The 21,425-nt window shown below is 43.6% G+C and overlaps 1 protein-coding gene across 1 annotated transcript in view; it reads left to right on the top strand.

The window, feature by feature from the left end:
- The window catches only part of zmpste24 (zinc metallopeptidase, STE24 homolog), a 33,640-nt gene extending 12,671 nt beyond the window's left edge, over positions 1-20,969 (top strand). Inside the window, exons 5-10 of the mRNA XM_080211383.1 lie at positions 2,896-3,048; positions 7,833-7,974; positions 12,653-12,846; positions 14,430-14,534; positions 16,139-16,282; positions 16,877-20,969. Of these exons, the coding sequence (XP_080067509.1) occupies positions 2,896-3,048; positions 7,833-7,974; positions 12,653-12,846; positions 14,430-14,534; positions 16,139-16,282; positions 16,877-17,101 (963 nt within the window). The 3' untranslated portion in view covers positions 17,102-20,969. The remainder of the gene's footprint in view (positions 1-2,895; positions 3,049-7,832; positions 7,975-12,652; positions 12,847-14,429; positions 14,535-16,138; positions 16,283-16,876) is intronic.
- The last annotated feature ends 456 nt before the right edge of the window (positions 20,970-21,425 follow it).

Here is a 21,425-nt window from a genome sequence, read left to right as displayed (position 1 = left end):
GAAACACTTAAGATGAGTAACCTGCGACGATGTCTGAAATTGAATGGAACAGCTTGACTCCTCCCTGCAAGACAGATTTGATATCTCCAAACAGTTCTGATTCCATCTCATGATCACAGAAGCAACTGAATGGACGCTCACTAATCCATGCTGGCAAGCAAACCGCTGCATTTCAGCACTTTTGACATGTTATGGAAAGCTGTAATGTATATATGCAGAGACAGCTAACCATGAGCAATTTTAACCCTGTGTTTGCTGTGGCCAGCAGGAAAAAAAATTAGGATAATCCATGAAAGCATTAATGTAGTGTCTTCAATGGAGGGAACTTTGCTATGGAGCAACACAAGAGTGTTATTGAGATTTTGAGCCATATAGCGAGATACTGTACTAGACCAGGTGACAAAAACCTTGACAAAGAGGTAGATATAAGGAGTGTCTTAAAGGAGGAGAGGTAGGGAGGGAAAGAGATTTGGGGAGAAAACTCCAAAACTTAGGGCTGAAATATCTGAAAGCTTTATTGTACCACAGCGTTGTGTACCCACTGTTAATTGAAATTGTTAATTTAGAAACAAAATTTGCCCTGTCCCAGTAACTGTGACAGTCCAGGTTTTGTTTAAGAGGAGGTGAGGTTTTTTTTTAAGAAGAGGATCGAACATTTGTCCTTCCACTGCTTTTTCTCAGAGACAGTGAATTCAGCTAGAATATGTTTCCACTGCCTTCTGGTACCCAACATGACCTATTTTTTGTTTAAGCTTAATCCAGTGAGTGTACTGGTATTGAAGCTGTTTCTATCCATGTTGTGAGGGGAGGAATCTTCCCATTGATTTTTAGTCCCCTCCCTGGTCAGAGACCATTGACCCCATCGATGCTCTAACCAATCGCTGGCTCAGTACATAACCAGGGATTGAATCAGGAACACTGTTACCTTCCCAAAGCAAAATACAATAGATGCTGGAAATCTGAACTAAAAAGAGAGAATTCAGCCCATCGCGTCTCTAACAGAGTAGCTTACCCAGGTACTCCCTTGCCCTATCCCCGTAACCCCACACATTTCCCATAGCATCCGGAAGAAACCCCACAGACATGGGGAGAATGTGCAAACTCCACACAGACAGTGACTCAAGACCGGAATGGAACCGGGTCCCTGAAGCTGAGAGGCAGCATTGCTAACCATTTTGCTACTGCGCCGCTCAAAAAGCGTTGACGTTTCAGTTCTGTAATGTTTCACAGCTGGTCTTCATGGCCTAGTGACACACTGAATAATCCATCATCAAAATGTTTTAATTATAATTTTTATTTTAAGTTTGCTCATTTACTCTGCATTTCTGTTCATATCTCCTTTTCCCGTGTATCCTTTTCCTGTGTATCCAGTATCCAGAAGTTGTGCAAAAATAGCCCACCATGTCTCCTAAACTTCACTTCCTGGCTCCCTCATTCCCCTTTGTGGGAGAGCGTCCAACCATGATGGCATGTGGGAATGCTTGCCAAATGGGGAATAAAATACAAATTGTTGTAGGGTATGGAACTTGATTTTATCCCTTTCTGGTGCTGCATTGCGGCCTGGATTTTGAGAGATTGATCTATTTTAGATAGATTAGATGCTTTCCCGTAAATTAGTTGCAATAGAAATCTCATTATTTAACAGTCACAGATTGGCTGTGACTGTTTGGCTCATTCGCATGTACTAAGTTCCAATTCTCTTCCTGCACCCAGTGGAACACTGAGGCAGACTTTCATCTGTTTCCATAGCTAGTAATTCCTGGAACAGGTCTCTAGTCTGTCACCAGGGGTTTATATAGTGGGACGCCACTGCAAAGTGTGGTTGACCAGGAGTCTCTCCTGCTCTTACCACCAACCATTGGCTTGTTGGAAGGATTTACAGGTTGACCCACTCTTCCTGTTTGACCATGTTATGAATGCACTTTCCTTGGCCATCAGATCCTGGGGCAGAACTCGAACCTGGAATTTCTAGCTCAGAAGCAGGGAAGCTACCCATTGCACCACAAGTCCTCCTCATGTACTAAGTACTGTAACATAAATATGCAGGAGCAGCATTTGGGAAGACTGTTAGCAGTTTGGACAAAATACAATCAATCTTTCTTTTAAAAACAGCACCACCAAAATGTTAAGCTTTTGGCTTCTATTGGTTGTGCAAAAATATTAAGAAGCAGCTTTAAGTTTAATTGCCAGCATTTTTGACAAAACTTCTAAACTAAATTAATTTCAGTTAAGATTTTGCCAAAAGCCCCAGGCAGTAGGTTTTCTGAGGGTAAATATTTTTAATCCTTAGCCTTGATTACCCTTTTAGAAAGCAGGTAAAGTTTACAGCACAGAAAGAGGCCATTCAGCCCATCGGGCCGATTGGTGGAAAGCCTAATCCCACCTTTCTGTGCCAGATCTGTAGCCTTGCGGGTCATGGCTTTTCATGTACTTTGTTACTATGGTGACAGTTTCTGCCCTTACCACCCTTTCAGGAAGTGATTTTCCAGAGAACAAAAATGCACAACAAGGACGTGAATGAGGGTGGTTGGGATTGGGGTGGTTATGATCTGACCTGAGACTTGATTTGATCTCTTGCTAAAATCCAGATCCACCCCCATCCCCCCTCCACCCCTCACAACTTTCCAAAACACACACTCTAGAGATTTCCAGCAAGTTGGATTGAATGGAATTCTGAAACCAATACAGCTCTCTCTGATGCGGACAGAACTGAGGGGACATTGCTACATCTGTATATGTGTCTTATCCTTTTCCCTTAAATTTTGTATACTGAGAAATATTCTTAAATGGATTAGGCAATAATGCACCCAATTCTCTTACAGTGAAACGTAATAGACAATTCTAATGCTCAGTGTGGTAATGTTGGCTTGTAACAAGTTGTATTTATTTCTGCAGACTTTGGGATTCTTTTTTAAGGATGCCTTGAAGAAATTTGCAGTGACCCAGTGTATTTTACTCCCTGTAACCTCGCTCCTGTTGTACATCATTAAAATTGGTGGGGATTATTTCTTCATCTACGCTTGGCTTTTCACACTAATTGTTTCTCTGGTGAGTACGCAGTGACACAGTAACGCAGTACTTTCCTATCTTTAATCCTGCTTTTTGTCCCCTCCTTCCAATCTGACTTCCTGTTCCCCTTTCCAGTCCTTTCCCAATGATGGTAGTTTTAGACATGAGAGAGCCTGGGGGGACTCTCCGCAGGATAGGGAAGGCTGAGAGGAGGTTTGACAGCAGTGTTCAAAATCAGGAGTCTGGACAGAGCAGGTGTTCAGGAAACTGGTCCCCATGGCAGGAGGAGACAAGAGCCAGAAGTCATTGACTTAAGGTGGCTGGCAAAAGAAGCATTGCCGACATGAGATAAAATGTCTTTTAAGCAGTGAGTGATTTGGATCTGAAATGAACTGCTTAACAGAAGGGGGAATGAATAGGCCTCTAAAGAGTTAAAGGTTTCGGGGCAACAGGGAAAGAGCAAGGGTGCAGAATTAGCCAAGTTGCTCTTGGAGACAGCCAGCACAAACACAATGGGCCAAATGGCTTCCTTCTGTGCTGTAGACTTTCTCTGGTTTGAATCTGGAGATAAGGCTCAGTGGTACCAGAAATCTCCCCTTATCTTGGTCAAAAGACATTTCCCATGAGTCTGTACAGTAGCGGCAATGGGTTATTTTAAAGAGGGATTGGTAGAGGACTTTGGGCAGCTGTTTTTGTTTCCTTACCCCAACCTTACCTCCGCCCACTCCTTTCCCACTCCCTTCCCATCCCCAATTCTCTGTGAACCTGCCTTTCTTTCTTCAATCTCTTGCCAAGAGTATTGAAATGAGCTCTAGTGGCTCTTTCTGTTGGTCATGATAGCAAACTGATTGGGATCAAGAATCGTACCCAGGGCACCTCATACACGGTGCTACCACCTACTTAGTTATCGAGACAACTGACTTTTGATTTCTTGTTAATTTGCCCGTATGCACTTCGTTCTGTTTTGATGTTCTGTTTTGCTATTGATTTATGTCTAATTTAAAATAATATAAAGCTTGATTGGTTAATTTACGAATATGTGTGAAGTTTTTGTGGGTGGGGAGATCACCTTCAGACTTTTCTGGGGTGAGGGATTGCTGAGGGAATGGAAAGGTTACTCTCACTAGGTGCCTGCATCAAGCAACTGTGGACCCGATCGAAGGTAAATGTTTGCCTTGTTCCTCAATCTCATAGAATTGGCTCTGGGACTTGAACACATCACCTGGGATGATGCCGCGGTGCTGTATTGCCTGGGTGCTGCTTTGCAATGAGGCATTTACTGAGGTCCCAGCTATCTCTGCCAATGGCAGTAAAAGATCCCACTGCTGTATTCAAAGATGATTAGGGAAGTTCTCCTGTGACCTGGCTAATACTTATCCTTCAACCAATTTCATCGTAAGGGATTGCTTGATTGTTTACCTCAACAACAACAACTTGTAGTTAGAAAGCACCTTTAATGTGATGAAACATCCCAAGGTACTTCACAGAGGCTTTATAGAGCAAAGTGTGACACCTGACCAAAAGCTTGATCAAAGAGGCAAATTTTAAGAAGTGTCTTTAAAGGAGGCCAGTGAGACAGATGTATCGGGAGGATATTCCTGAGCTCCTGATATTGTGGGACTTTATTGTGAGTAAGCTGGCTGAGAAGCTTAGCCTACATTGCAACAGTGACTGCACTACAAAACTGATGGTACAATTCTTTGGAACAGCGAGGACTCTGGGTCTGTACTTGGAATTTAGAAGGGGGGATCTCATTGAAACTTACAGAATAATGAAAAGCCTGGATAGAATGAATGTGGGGAAGATGTTTCCATTAGTCGGAGAGACTGGGATGCGAGGGCACAGCCTCAGAGTAAAGGGATGACTCTTCAGACCTGAGATGAGGAGGAATTTCTTCAGCCAGAAGCTGTGGAATTGGGGAATCTATGGAATTCATTGCCGCAGAAGGCTGTGGAGGCCAGGTCATTGAGCTAGATAGGTTCTTGAATGGTAAAGGGATCAAGGAAGAATGGGATTGAGAAACTTATCAGCCATGATTGAATGATGGGAGCAGACTTGATGGGCTGAATTGCCTAATTCTGCTCCCATATCTTATGGACAACCTACGTCATTTATATTGCACTATTTCATAGAACCTCTCAGTACAGCAAGAGACCACTTGGTAAAATATCTGTACAATTTAATCCCATGTCCCAACTTTTACCCCACAATCCTGCAAATTAGTCATTTGTATGAATCCAAAATTTATGCTTTCAGACATCCTGTTGCCATACCAATGAACCTGTTATGTTTGAGGTGAAGTCTCTTGATTAATGCTGAGCTATTGGTTTTCCTGTCCTGTCATTCTACCTAAAATTGTGCTTAGGCTTCCCAAACTTGCTGTGCCTGAGAAGCTCAAATAAGTTGTCAGAGTTCTGTATCGGGGATTGAATTAAATGTTATTGGTGCTTTTGAAGAAAACTCTTGTGCCAATCACTCCTCGGCCCACCAAGGCTTTACATTTCAACTCATCACTCCTTCAGTTATTTAAGAAGAAATATATTATGGTTATAATTTTGAGCCTTCACCTTAATGCTGAAGCATTACAAAAGATATGCTTGCAAATGTTTGTCTTTATGACCTTTGTAGAGTGGTGGCAGGGAGAGCGGCTCTCCCATTGGTTTGGTGAGTTTATTGGTGAACACTGAGCTTTAGAGACCAGGATGGGCTTGTCATCCAGTCCCCAGTATTGATGCTGGTGATGGTAGGGACAGTGCCATGGCCTACAGTGAACCTGAGAGGACAGAAGATGCCAGTCAAAATGTCAGTCCCTAATCAGTAACCAGGGGACTTCTGCTGTTGATGGTGTGTGTTCACGTCAAGTAAGGACAATGTCAATGAAGAGCCATGAAATGGCAATACATCATAAAACAAGGTCTACAAGCTGATTGTGTTCTTGCTATGATAGTCTGCAATATTTGTTGCCAATTTCACCCATGCTTACTAGTCACTAAGATGAAGATGGCTGGTGATTGTCCTTTTGAGGTGCCATCTTCTGGAAAGGAAAGAAAGGAAGGGCTTGCATTTAAGCCTAACCTCATTGTTTCCTCATGATATTCTGCATTCAGTGAATTTTGAAGTGCCTTTTCTATTATGTGGAGAAATGCAGCAGCCAAGTTATGCACAGACAGTTCTCGAACTGCAAAGGGACCTATTAATATTAATGTCATAGCGCCAGGGACCCGGGTTCAATTCTGACCTCGGGTCACTATCTGTGTGGAGTCTGCATGTTCTCCTTGTGTCTGCGTGAGTTTCCTCCAGATGCTCTGGTTTCCTCCCACAGTCCAAAGATGTGCAGCTTAGGTTGATTGGCCATTCTAAATTGACCCTAGTGTCAGAGGAATTAACAGGGTAAATAGATGGGGGTTATGGGAATAGGGCCTGGGCGAGATTGTGGTCGGTGCGGACTGAATGGTCTCCTTCTGCACTCTCGAGGTTCTATGATTCTCTAATATGAAAAGGAGACAAAGTATTACAGAAGTTTTTAATGCAATAGATTTAATATATCACAATGAGAATTTTAATTTTTAAATATATATGCAAAAGTAGCTTTGTTATCCTTTTTGACAATTTTTCATTTTCAATATTTTGGTTAAGTTCCAATTTTAAATTTGAATGAACACGGGAGCAAATTTTCAAGAATAGTGCTACATGTTTCATTCTGTTTTAAATCTTTTGAGCAACAATGTCCCTGGGGTGGCACAGTGGTTAGCACTGCTGCCTCACAGCTCCAAGGACCCAGGTTTGATTCCTGCCTTGGGTCACTGTCAGTGTGGCGTTTGCACGTTCTCCCTGTGTCTGTGTGGGTTTCCTCCAGGAGCTCTGGTTTCCTCCCACAGTCCAAAGATGTACAAGTTAGGTGGATTGGCAGTGTTAAATTGACCCTTAGTGTCAGGGGACTAGCTAGGGTAAATGCATGAGGTTAAGGGGATAAGGCCTCTGTGGGATTGTGCAGACTTGATGGGCCGAATGGCCTCCTTCTGTACTGTACGATTCTATGATTGTATACTTTGGAATTTCAATGAAGTTGAATGGTCCCAAAGTTTCTCCACAAGTGTCGGAGTGATGTTGTTTTATAATTAGAATTTATCCACAATGGATGTTAAGACTGAAACTAAAATCAAAGAAGACCTCTCGAACTATTGCTGGCTTTTTCATCCTATCATTTGTCACGGATGTATTGATAATCCACCTCTTTCTGCGACGCATGACAGTATGCACCTTAGAAAGCATACTTTCTGGTTGTATCACAGCTTGATATGGCTCCTGCTTCAACCAAGACTACAAGAAACTACAAAGGGGTGTGAACCTAGTGCAGTCCATCACGCAAACCAACCTCCCGTCCATTCATACTGCCTACACTTCCCGCTGCCTCAGAAAGTCAGCCAGCATAATCAAGGATCCCATACACCCCTGACATTCTCTTCTTCAGATACAAAAATCTAAGATCACACACCAACCACCTCAAGAACAGCTTCTTCCCTGCTGCCATCAGACTTTTCAGTGGACCTACCTTATATTAAATTGATCTTTCTATGATTGTAACACTACATTTTGTACCCTTTCCTTTCCTTCTCCCCCCCCACTATTTAATCTATGAACAGTATGCCTTGTCTGGATAGTGCGCAAGAAACAATATCTTTCACTATATGCCAATACATGTGACAATAATAAATCAAATCAAGGTAGAAATGCTCTTGTTGAGACCAAAGCATTATTTGATAGCATGAATGTGAAAGGTCTGATGTGATTCTAACTTTGTCTCCCTTCTCCATCCTTTTTAGGTGTTGGTAACGATATATGCTGATTATATTGCACCACTGTTTGATAAATTCACCCCACTTCCTGATGGGGAGTTGAGGGAGAATATTGAAGAAATGGCCAAGAGTATCAGTTTTCCACTAACCAAGGTTTATGTAGTAGAGGGTAAGACACTGCATTAAATGAGACAATACATCTTTACTGTAGCATTTTTTTGGCTGAAACTTGCATGTAAAATTGTTTTCATGTCTTCACTGAAAGTAGCCTGTTTAATGTGAACATATTGCCGTTTGGTGAAACCTTCCTTGTTGACTGAATAATGATGTTCAGCTCTTCTCCAGTGTGTGTCAATAAATAGGGACAGTACGGTGGCGCCGTGATTAGCACTGCTGCCTCAGAGCACCAGGGATTCGAGTTCGATTCCCGGCTTTGGTCACTGTCTGTGCAGAGTTTGCACATTCTCCCCGTGACTGCATGGGTTTCCTCCAGGTGCTCCAGTTTCCTCCCACACGCCAAAGATGTGCCGGTTAGGTGGATTGCCCCCTTAATGTCAGGAGGACTAGCTAGGATAAATGTGTGGGATTATCGGGATATGGCCTGGATGGGCTGATCAGACCTGACAGGCTGAATGGCCTCCTTCTGCACTGTAGAGATTCCACGTTCTAAACCTGAAAATGTGTTCATATCCGGACAAACTTTTACAGAAGAGAAATAATATGGATGCTAAAAGTGTAAAGTAAAAACGGAGTGTTCACAGTGTGCAGCAGGTCAGGCAGCATCTGCAGAGAGAGAAAGGCAAGAGTTATTCTAGGTGGACCACCTTTCATCAAGTTCTCCGTAAAGGTCCCCCTCACCAACTTGAAATGTTAATTCTTGTTTCTCTCTCTGTTGTGACTTGATTATTTGTAATCTCTTACTCTGAGTCACAAGGGACCAGGGGCTCAAGTTCCTCTCCAGATTTGAGCACAAGATAAAGGCTGACATTCCAGTGTAAGATTGAGGGAGTGCTGCATTGTTGGGGGTACGTTCTTTTGGATGACACATTAAACCTATCAATCTTTTCTCGTTTTGGCTGGATGTAAAAGAACCCATGGCGCTATTTTGAGGAAGAAGAGGGGAGTGATCCCCAGTGTCCTGTTCAATATTTATCCATCAATCAATATTTCAGAAAACATTATCACACCACTGTTGTGACAATTTGGCCACTAAATTTGCCAGAATGCAACAGTTCCACACTTAGAAAGTACTTCATTGGCTGTAAAGCAACTTGAGCCTTCATGAAAAACACTTTTATAAATGCAAATATTTTCCTTCTCTGCACAGATACTGCCTAACCTGCTGAGTGTTGCCAAAAATTTGAATTTATTTCAGGTAATAAATTCCTGAAGATTTCTTAAAAGATTCTAATCTCATGACATGCCAACCCTTGTGATTTCCTTTTATTATATAACGCCCTGCCTGCCTACGTAACCAGAAGCATTCAGTGGCCTCCATAAATAGAGCCTCTCAGCTGGCACTGTTTGCCGCTTTTCCCTGTTGCCGCGTTTCCCCTTCAGCAACTGACTTTACATTTTCTACATCCCCTGGATGTTGAATCAGTGGGATTCTTGAACGTTGGTTTGTATTCATCTCTGTCCCTTGAAGCGCTGGTGAGTTGGTTGCCTCTGCTGCTGATAAGATCTCCTGCTGTGGAACATCACCTTATGGTGGAAGGCATTTATGATGGTTTGAAATGGAGCTGCTTTGCCTGTTGGACTCAGAAACTGTGTTTCATGTTAAAATGAAAGCAGTGTATAATTTCACAGCACAATGGTTTGCACTGCTGCCTCATGGCTCCTGAAACCCGGGTTCAATTCCTGGCTTGGGTCACTGTCTGTGCGGAATGTGAACATTCTCCCCGTGTCTGTGTGGGTTTCATCCCACAATCCAAAGGACATGCTGGTTAGGTGCAATGGCCATGCTAAATTCTCCCTCGGTGTATCCGAACAGGCGCTAGAGTGTGGCGACTCGAGGATTTTCACAGTAACTGCATTGCGGTGTTAATGTAAGCCTACTTGTGACACTAATAAATAAACTTTAAGTTTTCTTCTTCCTTGATTGGTTTGGCAGTCACTCTGTGACACCATGTCCAGGGAGGCACACGTCACTGGTAGCCTAGTCTGTAATTGAACACAGGAGCCCTGATTTGCATGTTAATGATTTGGAGGTTGGGACAGTAACAAAGCTGTTCCTCATGATATCAGATTAGGAGATCTATCAGCATGCTTGTTTCACCAACTGAGCCCTCACAAAGGTCAAGACTTTTGTTTCACCATAACATCCAATAGCTAATCTCTCAAATTTCAGCTTCAAGAACATTCCTCTTGAGTATAGCTTCACATCAACCACTTCCTTTATGAAGACAGATACAAAATACTTATTTATTATTATTGCAATGTCCTCTGCTTTACATGAAGATTGCCCTCTGGCTCTCAATTACGCCCAAACTTGTCCCTAGCTAATTTCACATACACTTTGTATGTTAAGAAGATGATGTACAGAGTCACTTTAATACCAATCTTTTCTCATAATCCCGCTCTGCCTCTTGGCCAAAAGAAAAATGTGCAGGGTAAGTGGAATGGCAATGCTAAATTTCACCTTAACGTCCAAAGATATGCAGGCTAGGTGGATCAGCCATGCTAAAATACCCCTTAGTGTCCAAAGATGTGCAGGTTAAGTGAATTGGCCATGCTAAATTTCTCCTTAGTATCCAAAGATGTGCAGGCTAGGTGGATGGGCTATGCTAAATTGCCTCTTGGTGTCCAAAGATGTGCAGACTAGGTGAACTAGCCATGATAAATGCACAGCATTACAGGGATAGGGCAGAGGGAAAGACCAGGATGGGATGCTCTTTCAGAGAGTCAGTGCTGACTTGATGGTCTGAATGACCTCTTTCTGTACTGTAGGGATTCTATTTAGTTCTCCAGTTCCCTTGCATTATTCATTGAGTCCTGCTCCTATCAATGTCATAAACCTCCTTTTGCTGTTTTATTTTCTGATTTCTATTGTCACCCTGGGCACATTAACCTCAGATACTCTACCTTTTTCTTTTCCAAGGAATATCCTAGTTTGTACCTGCACTAGCTTATCTCTGAATGCTCCATTACTGCTTTATTCTGCAAAAATGTATCAGCCATGATTAAATGGCAGAGGAGACTCGATGGGAAGAATGGCCTAATTCTGCTCCTGTTCTTATGGTCTTATGCTCTTTCCAATCTACCCGTGCCAGATGCTTTCTTAAACCATTGAATTCACCTCTAGTTGAGCATTTTTACCTGTTACATTATTTTTTTCACCGTGCTCAGTTTGACCCAGAATTTTTAATTGGTTTTCAATACCCTTGACCTAATAATCATAGAATCCCTACAGTGCAGAAGGAGGCCATTCGGTCCATCGAGTCTGCACTGACCACAATCCCACACAGCCCCTATTCTCGTAACCCTACATATAAGAACATAAGAACATAAGAAATAGGAGCAGGAGTAGGCCATCTAGCCCTTCGAGCCTGCCCCGCCATTCAATAAGATCATGGCTGATCTGTCGTGGCTCAGTTCCACCTTCCCGCCCTCTCCCCATAACCCTTAATCCCCTCTCTTATCAAAAGCCCATCAACCCGCATCTTAAAAATATTTAGCGAGGCAGCCTCCACCACTTCAACAGGCAGAGAATTCCAGAGATTCACCACCCTTTGAGTGAAGAAGTTCCTCCTCAACTCCGTTCTAAACCGCCCCCCCTTTATCTTGAGGCTGTGCCCCCTAGTCCTACTGTCTTTTTTGAGTGGGAAGAGTCTCTCCACCTCTATCCTATCCATCCCATTCATCATCTTATACGTCTCAATGAGATCTCCCCTCATTCTTCTAAACTCCAACGAGTACAAGCCTAGTTTATTCAGCCTCTCCTCATAGCTCAACCCCCTCAACTCCGGTATCATCCTATTAAACCTCCTCTGCACTCCCTCCAAGGCCAAAATATCTTTGCGCAGGTGCGGTGCCCAAAACTGCACACAGTACTCCAGCTGCGGCCTCACCAATGCCCTATACAGCTGCAGCAAGACCTCCCTACTTTTATATTCAATCCCCCTCGCTATGAAGGCCAGCATCCCATTCGCCTTCCTGACCACCTTGTTAATCCTCTGACACTAAAGGGCAATTTAGCATGACCAATCAACTCAACCTGCACATTCGTGGTTGGAAACCAGAGCACCCAGAGGAAACTCACACAGACACGGGGAGAACATGCAAACTCCACACAGACAGTGACCTGATGCTGGAATTAAACCCAGGACCCTGGTACTGTAAATGCCACTGTGCCACCCCAATTTCAGTGAATTTTGGTGAACAATCCAAAATGAAATGCTGGTCTAATAAATTTAGGAAGATTTGCCTTTTTAAGTAAAGGTAAAGTTTATTTATTAGTGTCACAAGTACGCTTACATTAACACTGAAATGTAGTTACTACGAAAATCCCCCTAGTTGCCACACCCTGGCGCCTGTTAGGGTACACTGAGGGAGAATTTAGCATGGCCAATGCACCTAACCAGCATGTCTTTGGAGTGTGGGAGGAAACCGGAGCATCCAGAGGAAACCCACACAGACACAGGGAGAATGTGCAAACTCCACAGTCAGTGACCCAAGCCGGGAATCGAACCCAAGCCTCTGGCACTGTGAGGCAGCAGCGCTCATGCTGTGCCACCGTGCTGCCTAAGTACAAAACCTCCTGGAAGTTTCATATAAAAATAACATACTTAAAACAAATGTCTTAAGGTGGTGTAGTAAAATGTATTAACCTTCAGTGTTTTGAATAGGTTCAAAGAGGTCATCACACAGCAATGCGTACTTTTATGGCTTTTTTAAGAACAAGCGTATTGTCCTGTTTGATACGCTCCTTGAAGATCATTCCCCATTAAACAAAGGGACAGCTGATGAGAATGTTGAAATGCAGACTGCTGCAGGAGATAGCACTGAAACTGAAACCACTGAGAGCAAGCTAAGGCCAAAGGTAAGCCTGCTGGTTGCAATATTCGTAACTTCCAATGAAATGTTTTGATTGTTTGTTTTCTGGGTCATGGGCAACATTGCTGAAGGCTGGGGAGGTAACAATGGCCACACCCAGCTGCAGACCAATCCTGCCCTTGCCTAACTTGACAATGCAACAGACCACAATAAGGGCAGGTGATGGAGTCTGTGATGTCGGCTCAAACACTTGACTGACCTGTGGGAAGCTCACCCAACCTGGGCAGTGGAATATTACTTGTCAAATGTTTCTTTTTGAGTACTGCTGCAAAATGAGACGTGTTGTTGAAGCTTCTTGTCTTGCACTCATCAGGACAGATGCACAAATATCAAATTTCAAAGGGAACAACAATTTATACTGCATGAGAAAAAGATGCTGTTTGGTTGGCAAGTGGGCTCTGACTGGTTGGGGCATCTCCATGGAGAATGACCAAGGAAGATTTATTCCCAAAGTTTTTGTTTAATTAAAAAGACACAATGCCTGGAGATATCTGTTTGCAGAGGATACCCTATATATGAATGTATGTAACTTTTAGCAAGTGTAAGTGAATCATATTGAGCCTGCATGATACTGACTTGATAATGTAGTTTTTAGGACACTTGAGATTGTTCAGTAAGTACTGTCCAATTGCAGCATCATGGCTAATGGTGGATACTACGTTCTGAGTTTACAAGTGTGGGATGGTTGAATACTGTTAGCATTTTGCAAGGGACATTCACCCATTGTTGGGATGTACGGCCTACGTATCTGGCATCACATCGGCATTGAAATTTATATACCAAGTTGCTAATTTGTGTAATAATCAGAACATCTTTTTGGCTTGATGGTAGCGTTCTCATAGTGGAGAGCACCACTCCTTGCTACTGCACAGCAGCAGTGTGTAACAGTTAGCTTTCCCTGTTGCTCAAATGTTTGAGATGCCTTATACTTCCAGATTAGTCTGGGGTGACTGGCCACATTGGACAATCGGGTGTGGCAGTTCTTAGGTCCGGTCATTGAGCTGCAATTGGCAAAGTCATTATGCCCGTGTGGAGTTTGCACATTCTCTCCATGTCTGCATGGGTTTCCTCCGGATGCTCTGCTTTCCTCCTGCACTTCAAAGATGTGTGGGTTAGGTGGATTGGCCATGCTAAGTTAACCCTAGTATCAAGGGGGTTAGCAGGGTAAATATGTGGGGTTACAGGGACAGGGGCTGGTTGCAATTATTGTTGGTGCAGACTTGATGGGCCAAATAGCCTCCTTCTGCAGTGTAGGGATTTTATGTTTATCCCGCAGGGTAGCTTTGATGCAGCCCATTGTGGCGTCAATCTTGCATAGTGGCTCGGGCTGTATGTACGAGGTTGCCGGTAAGGTCAAACCAATAACGTAGAGCTGTGGGAATGCCAGTGTGTATGTTGGCCAGTGAAGGTGGGCTTGCAGTGTATAGCAATGGAGAACCCACGAGTGAATGTCATAACTAGCATGTCTAGGAGAGGGATCTTGTTAGACTGCTTCATCTTAGAGGTAAATTTGAGCACAAGATGGAGCCCATTCAGTTGTGTTTAATATAATTTATGCTTTCTTTTCAGAATAAGAGGCAAGGATGCAGTAACCAAGAGGTTCTAGCTGTACTTGGTCATGAACTTGGGCACTGGAAACTGGGCCATACTGTGAAAAACATTGTCATTAGCCAGGTAATGCATATATATTATGTATGTATGTACTTAATGAGCTTTGCATTTGTGGGTGATGAAGGACTGGTTAAGTATGAATGGACACATAGCCCTGGGTCTACTGCAGTACAGTTTACAACAATTTACTGCAATCTGTGAAGGGATTTTTTTTCCCCATTTCTGGAAGGAGTGGTTTGCTGAAATAAGGTTTTTGGTGCCTTCTTGGTTTCTCCTCCCCCATGTAACCATTCTTCAGGTGGGTACCAAAAGAGAAAATGCTGAAAAATCGCAGCAGGCCTGGCAGCATGTGTATGGAAAGAAAAGAGCTGATGTTTTGAGTCCAGATGACCCTCTATCAAAGCTAGGCAGTCAGAATATAGGTCAGCCATTTGACCATTGAGGGCTTTGCAATCTGTTCCACCCTGCACTGTTGGGGCTTCTGGTGTAACAAGGAGAAACAGAAGGTGAAACTATTACAGGGAATCCTCTACTTTTCCAGCTAAAAGCAGCCAACTTATTACAGAATCAAAAAACATCTGCCCCACTTGCATGTGTGGCAACAGTTTATTTATTTATTTAGGATCCATTTCCTTTCTTAAATTGTAAGATGTATTGAGAGGAGACCTACTTGTCACACCTGAAGAACGAGGGACACTCTGAAAGCTTGTGCTACCAAATAAACCTGTTGGATTTAACCTGGTGTTGTGAGACTTCTTAGAGTGACCACCCCAGTCCACCCCAATCATGTGTCCCAGGGGGCCAGGCTGGCACTGCCTAGGCAGCAACCCTCTTACCCCTGACCTTCTGGGGAGTCCTCCATGGCGTCCAGTGAGGTCGGCCATCTTTTCCTTGTTTGTGGGGAGCAGGAGTGAACCCCGCTGGCGTGAGTCAGTGATGGTTGAGGATGTGGAGAGGGGAGAGGGCCCAGCAATTTCAGTCCTGGGCCCGCTAATGAAACAGAAATTCAAATTTCAATATTTAAATCTGCCGAATTTCAGCATGGAGCTGATGCCTCTAAAAAACCTTGGTGCTGGAGATGCGAGGAGGCTGTGGCACCCAGCAGGGAGCCTGCCAAACAGCCTCTACTGCTGTCTCCTGCTAGAGCAGTGTAGCGGGCTTAGAGAATTACTCCCCACCCACCCAACTTTGACACTAAAGGGGCAATTTAGCATGGCCAATCCACCTAACCCACACACTGTGGGAGGAAACCGGACCACCTGGAAGAAACCCACACAGGCACAGGGAGAACATGCAGCCTCTGCACAGAGTCGTCCGAGACCAGAATTGAACCCGAGTCCCTGGCGCTGTGAGGCAGCAGTGCTAAGCACTGTGCCACCTTCCTGCCCCTAGTCTGGCTTCCATCTTGGTGCCTTTAATCAAACATATGCTTGAAACTGTTTATGCTCAAATGCAAACTTTGTGTTGAGTTGCATCAAATTACATTTTGTGCCAAGCTAACTGAAGGGTAATGCATGTTTAATGAACTTGAATTAAATTACAGCCTGCAGTTCTTCTGGATTAACCTAAAATGCAGATCTTTGACCCTCTGTATGATCTGCTTCGAGATGTTTATGTCCTTTAATGTTTGGGATTATCAGTGTGTAAAACTGATGCTTTTGTTTCAGGTGAACTCTTTCTTCTGCTTTTTCCTGTTTGCCGTTCTCATGGACAGGAAGGAGCTCTTCACTGCCTTTGGTTTCTCTGACATCCAGCCGACTCTCATTGGGCTGATGATCATCTTCCAGTTCATTTTCTCTCCCTATAATGAGGTAAGATGGAGCTGCTATGAATGCTTTGTGCCTTTATTGATTCAAATCGAGCTTTGTTGCTATCACGGGGCTTGCTTACTCACTTAGAACTACCAGTACGCAGTGGGAAGAAATTGCACTTAAACTGGGACAGCATGTTGGCACAGTGGTTAGCACTGCTGCCTCACAGCGCCAGGGACCCAGGTTCAATTCCTGGCTTGGGTCAGTATGTGTGCAGAGTCTGCACGTTCTCCCTGAGTCTGTGTGGGTTTCCTCTGGATGCTCTTGTTTCCTCCCACAGTCCAAAGACAGGCCGATTAAGTGCATTGGCCATGTTAAATTCTCCCTCAGTGTGCCCGAACTGGTGCCAGAGTGTAGTGACTAAGGGGTTTTCACAGTAACTTCATTGCAGTGTGAATGTAAGCCTACAAATAAATAAACTTTAAAACTTTTTAAACTTTAGGTTCTTGGTGTGATATTCTGAGTTCATCACCATATGTGAGTACGGGCAGAGCAGGCTTGTCATTGTCAAGCCATGAGCAACTGTTATTTTTTACTAACTTCTGATCAGACTTGCATCTGACGTTTGGTGAATTTGCTTTTGTTTTTAAACAGGTGCTATCCTTTTGTCTGACTGTGCTGAGCAGGAGATTTGAATTCCAGGCTGATGCATTCGCGAAGGATCTAGGAAAAGCCACAGATCTGTACTCTGCACTGATAAAACTGAACAAGGATAACCTCGGTTTCCCAGTTGCCGACTGGCTGTATTCCATGTGGCATTACTCCCACCCTCCTCTCCTGGAGAGACTTCGTGCCTTAAAGGACAAGAAGGAGGACTGATAGAACTTGAGAGAAGGGGAAGGAACTTTCATTCGTCCTGAAGGAGTTGAATAGTTTCTGTTTTTTGTTCAATTATTTTTAATTTTTTCATTCCATGAAAGTGCAGATTTGTACTGGGTGTTTGTATTGTGGGAACTGGGGTTAGAATCTGAGTGCATTTAGCTTGTGCACCAACTGACTGCCACCAGTACAGATCAATGTAACATTTTAAGTTGTGTTAAGAATCCACTGAAACTTGAATTAGTTTTTATTTGAAGCAGCACATGCCTAGTTTAATGAGGTACAGGTGAGCCAGTATAAGTCACACCAGCACAGATATCTCACGTTCCATATCTTTGAATCTAAGTTGCGTCATATCTGAAATCTTGTCACAAGTGCTCTTGGAAAATGCTTCATGTACAGCGCATTCATAGTAAAGGTTCAGCTTTATAAAGCTTACTTCAGTGCATTCTATAACAAATAATTTGCCTTTCCCTTCAATATCTTCCATACCAGCAACTGTGAGACAGCATCTTATTTATATCACTTTTTTTAAAAAGGAAAGAAGTCCTTTTTTTATAAAGTTCTCAAGTTTTCCTGGAAGCTGCTGTTAAACCACTATCTTGAGGTACAGTTTTGAGAGGCAGTGAGGGTGTGTGAGGCAGAAGGGGTTAGGAGAAGAAGGAATGTAAATGTGACTGCTCATCAAATGTGTTCCCTAAGCTTTGCTCAGAGATCAAGAAGGGAATGAAAGTAAAGATTTTCCACCCCACTCCCCCCAATACCTTCCCTTTTCCCATCTGAGGGTGCGTGAGGGGGCGGTATTGATTTTTGGTAGCTACCTGTCAATTCTCAGGCTCCCTGACAGCTTGTTTGGTGAAACAGCCCTAACTATACACGGAAGGAGTTGGCTAGCTGTGTCTCAGTTAGTCTTTTACATCAGAATTGGGAAGAGGCATCACAGGTATCAGTCCTCCCAGACTCCTGGATTGGAAGGATCCGGGATAGTAGCTATCTAAATTCAATGCGGGATGGTCATTAGAAAGGCACTGGGCGTTACCTGTGGAACACTACTCCCGGTGAGCTAGCGCTCTCAGGAAAGAAATGGGAAAGTAAAAGGGGTGGAGGTGGGGAGAATCCAGTCATTGGAAAAATTAGTTACTATTGTTGAATCATGTTGGTGTAAATAGGTAGCTGTGGTTTTTGCCATAGTTTAATTTTCAGTCTTCAGGCCAGAACCTTTATTTGTGGATAAGGTTTGCTTGTGTCTGTTGGAGCAAATTTAAGATACGAGGAAATATACACCGTAATAACTTAATTTCCAGGTCAACAGTGATCCTGACCTTGAGTCGGGTCCCAGGGACCCGGTTCAATTCCAGCCTCGGGTCACTCACTCTCTGTGTAAGAGTTTGTACATTCTCCCCGTGTCTGCGTGGGTTTCCTCTGGGTGCCCGGGTTTCCTCCAAAGATGTGCGCGTTAGGTGGATTGGCCATGCTAAAATTGACGTTAGTGTCAGGGAGATTAGCTGGGGTAAATATCTGGGGTCACAGGAATGGGGCCTGGGTGGGATTGTGGTTGGTGCAGACTCGATGGGCCGATTAGCCTCCTTTTGCACTGCAGGGATTCTGTGAGTCCTTCCAACTCACATGGGGCAAAACTAGCTCAACCCTAGTGACAAAGTTTTAGCATTTCCACCCTGCCAGGGTTGTGACTGCCCCTTATTTTATGTCAGTCAATTTTATTACATCTGGGAGACTTGAATTCTAATGAACTTTGGCCACAGGAGAGTAAATTAGATATATTTATCCTTCTTTTGGAAGTGACTGTACATGAGGCAAATTGATTGAAATGATCCTGGCCTGTACCTTAACTGGCATGTAGAAATACATTTTTATTTGGTACCTGTGAAGTAATTTATCTGTTCCTTTATTTTTCTGTATTGTGCAGAGCACCTCAGTCCATGTTGATGGACGCAACAGAAGAGGCTGGGTGCGGTTGCTGCTAATTGTATTCAGTTGTTAAATGACCAGTTCCAAATACTAAAATAAATGTTCACGGTGTGTACAGTTTGAGGGATGGAAGAGGTTTATGCACACTTCACTGGTTGTGACGTTGCACACGGTTAGTTGGCAACACTTGTTTGCCCTTGCTGGGTTGTGAAACTTCATAGTTTACAGTAGTTGGGGTGGCACGGTGGCACAGTGCTCAGCACTGCTGCCTCCCAGCACCAGGGACCCGGCTTCGATTCCCAGCCTTGGGTCACTGTCTATGTGGAGTCTGCATGTTCTTCCCGTGTCTGCGTGGGTTTCCTCTGGGTTCTCTAGTTTTCTCCCACAGTCCAAAGCCTTGCTGCTTAGGTGTATTGGCTGTGCTAAATTCTCCCTCAGTGTACCCAAACAGGCCGGAGTGTGGCGACTGGGGGATTTTCACAGTAACTTCATTGGAGTGTTAATGTAAGCTTACTTGTGACTAATAAATAAATAAACTAAAACTTTGAAATAAATAAAATAAACTAAATCTCAACTAAATGAGGTGGGATGAAAAGGGTTAATTTACCTCCCACTTGCTGCTGTTTGAATTTCCAAACCAGCTAAGTAAGTCCAAATGACCTGTAGGGTTTTACGTACTTTTCTGTTTGTCATTGTTAATCTTCCACTCCAGGTGGTGCTTCTCATTGCTTGTTGGAGTTCTCCACTGCCTCACCCAAGATCCATGTGTTTCAAGTGCGAGCTTTTGAGTTGCGTGCTTGACAGAGCATCACCAAACCCCATCCCAGTTCTGACCAGTTCACACTCATGGGTCACTGCATAGCAGTTGTTACCCCAAGCAGCCCAGTGTTCTGGCACTTCCACCCCTGCCCATTGACATTCCGCAAAGCTGGGGCAGATAACTGGTCAAAGTTTGTACTCCTCAGTATCCCATTACATAGTGTGTTTCATCTACAGAACCAGTGGAGATAGCCAAAACATCATCACTTGGGTAAAACTGTGGAACTTGAGGGAATTTCAGGTTTTATTTTCGGGTATGAGATTTGGACATGAAGTTTGCCCACCGGTCTCTGAATTGGCCTTGGACTCAGCCCCTGGCCTGTGATGAGGCTCATTCAAAAACCTAGAGTTGACTGTGCAGAAGAGATGATCAGAAAAACTCCGCTTTTGCACAGTGAACGAGTTATGATGCTACTTTGATGATGGGAAATAAAGGACTTATCGCACATCTATATCTTGTGCTCCAATCATCAGTGGACATTAGTATTAAGACAGGAAATACTATTTTAAAGAAGTTAAGTGGAGAGGGGATTAAATGATTTCAGTGGTCAGTGATTTTCACAGGGTGGCACAGTGGTCAGCACCGCTGCCTCACAGCTCCAGGGACCCAGGTTCCATTCCCAGCTTGGGTCACTGTCAGTGCGGAGTTTGCACGTTCTCCCCGTGTCTGCGTGGGTTTCTTCCTGGTGCTCCGGTTTCCTCCCACAGTCTGAAAGACTGGTGCTGGTTAGGTGCTAAATTCTTCCTCAGTGTACCCAAACAGGTGCCGGAGTGTGGTGACTAGGGGATTTTCACAGTAGCTTCATTGCAGTGTTAATGTAAGCCTCCTTGTGACACTAATAAATAAACTCTAAACAGGTAGGATCTTTCACACTGTTTGGATACTGTCTGAATGTTGGAATCCTGCGTGCTGGTGTTTATTTCTCTTTTTTTTAAAAAAATTCACAATTTGTGGAATTGATTCCTTGAAATGGATTGTTCTGATCTAAATTAAGAAAAGTTAATAGAATGAAATAATTGGCTTGTTTTGGAATTGTGAAACCAATCCTGATCTTTAAAAAGAAGTGTGATAATTAAAGTTCCACTGTGATGACAACTTTCAATAAATGGAAACATTGTGAGGCCAGAGACAGAGTGCTTTTGTGACTTGGATGTTGTTAAAAAGCGACATTCCAGCAACTAGTTTATCTTATCAGTATTTCTTTTTCCAAACATGTTAATTTTCCTCGGCCCAGGCTTGCAGATTAAAGCTACCTGCGTTAAGGTACAACTTTTATTTTTATTTTGATTTATTAATGTTAGCTGTATTACTGTATAATGAAAAGTATTGTTTCTTGCATGCTACACAGACAAAGCATACCGTTAGGGTGGCACAGTGGTTAGCACTGCTGTCTCACAGTGCCAGGGATCCTGGTTCGATTCTGGCCTTGGGTCACTGTCTGAGTGGAGTTTGCACATTCTCCCCATGTCTGCGTGGGTTTCCTCTGGGTGCGTGGGTTTCCTCTGGGTGCTTGGGTTTCCTCCCACAGTCCAAAGATGTGTGGGTTAGGTTGATTGGCCATGCTAAATTGACCTC

The sequence above is a fragment of the Carcharhinus amblyrhynchos genome, chromosome 24, assembly GCF_965287045.1.
Source record: "Carcharhinus amblyrhynchos chromosome 24, sCarAmb.v2.hapA, whole genome shotgun sequence".
NCBI lineage: Eukaryota > Metazoa > Chordata > Chondrichthyes > Carcharhiniformes > Carcharhinidae > Carcharhinus > Carcharhinus amblyrhynchos.
This window is presented reverse-complemented; position numbering and strand designations above follow the sequence as displayed.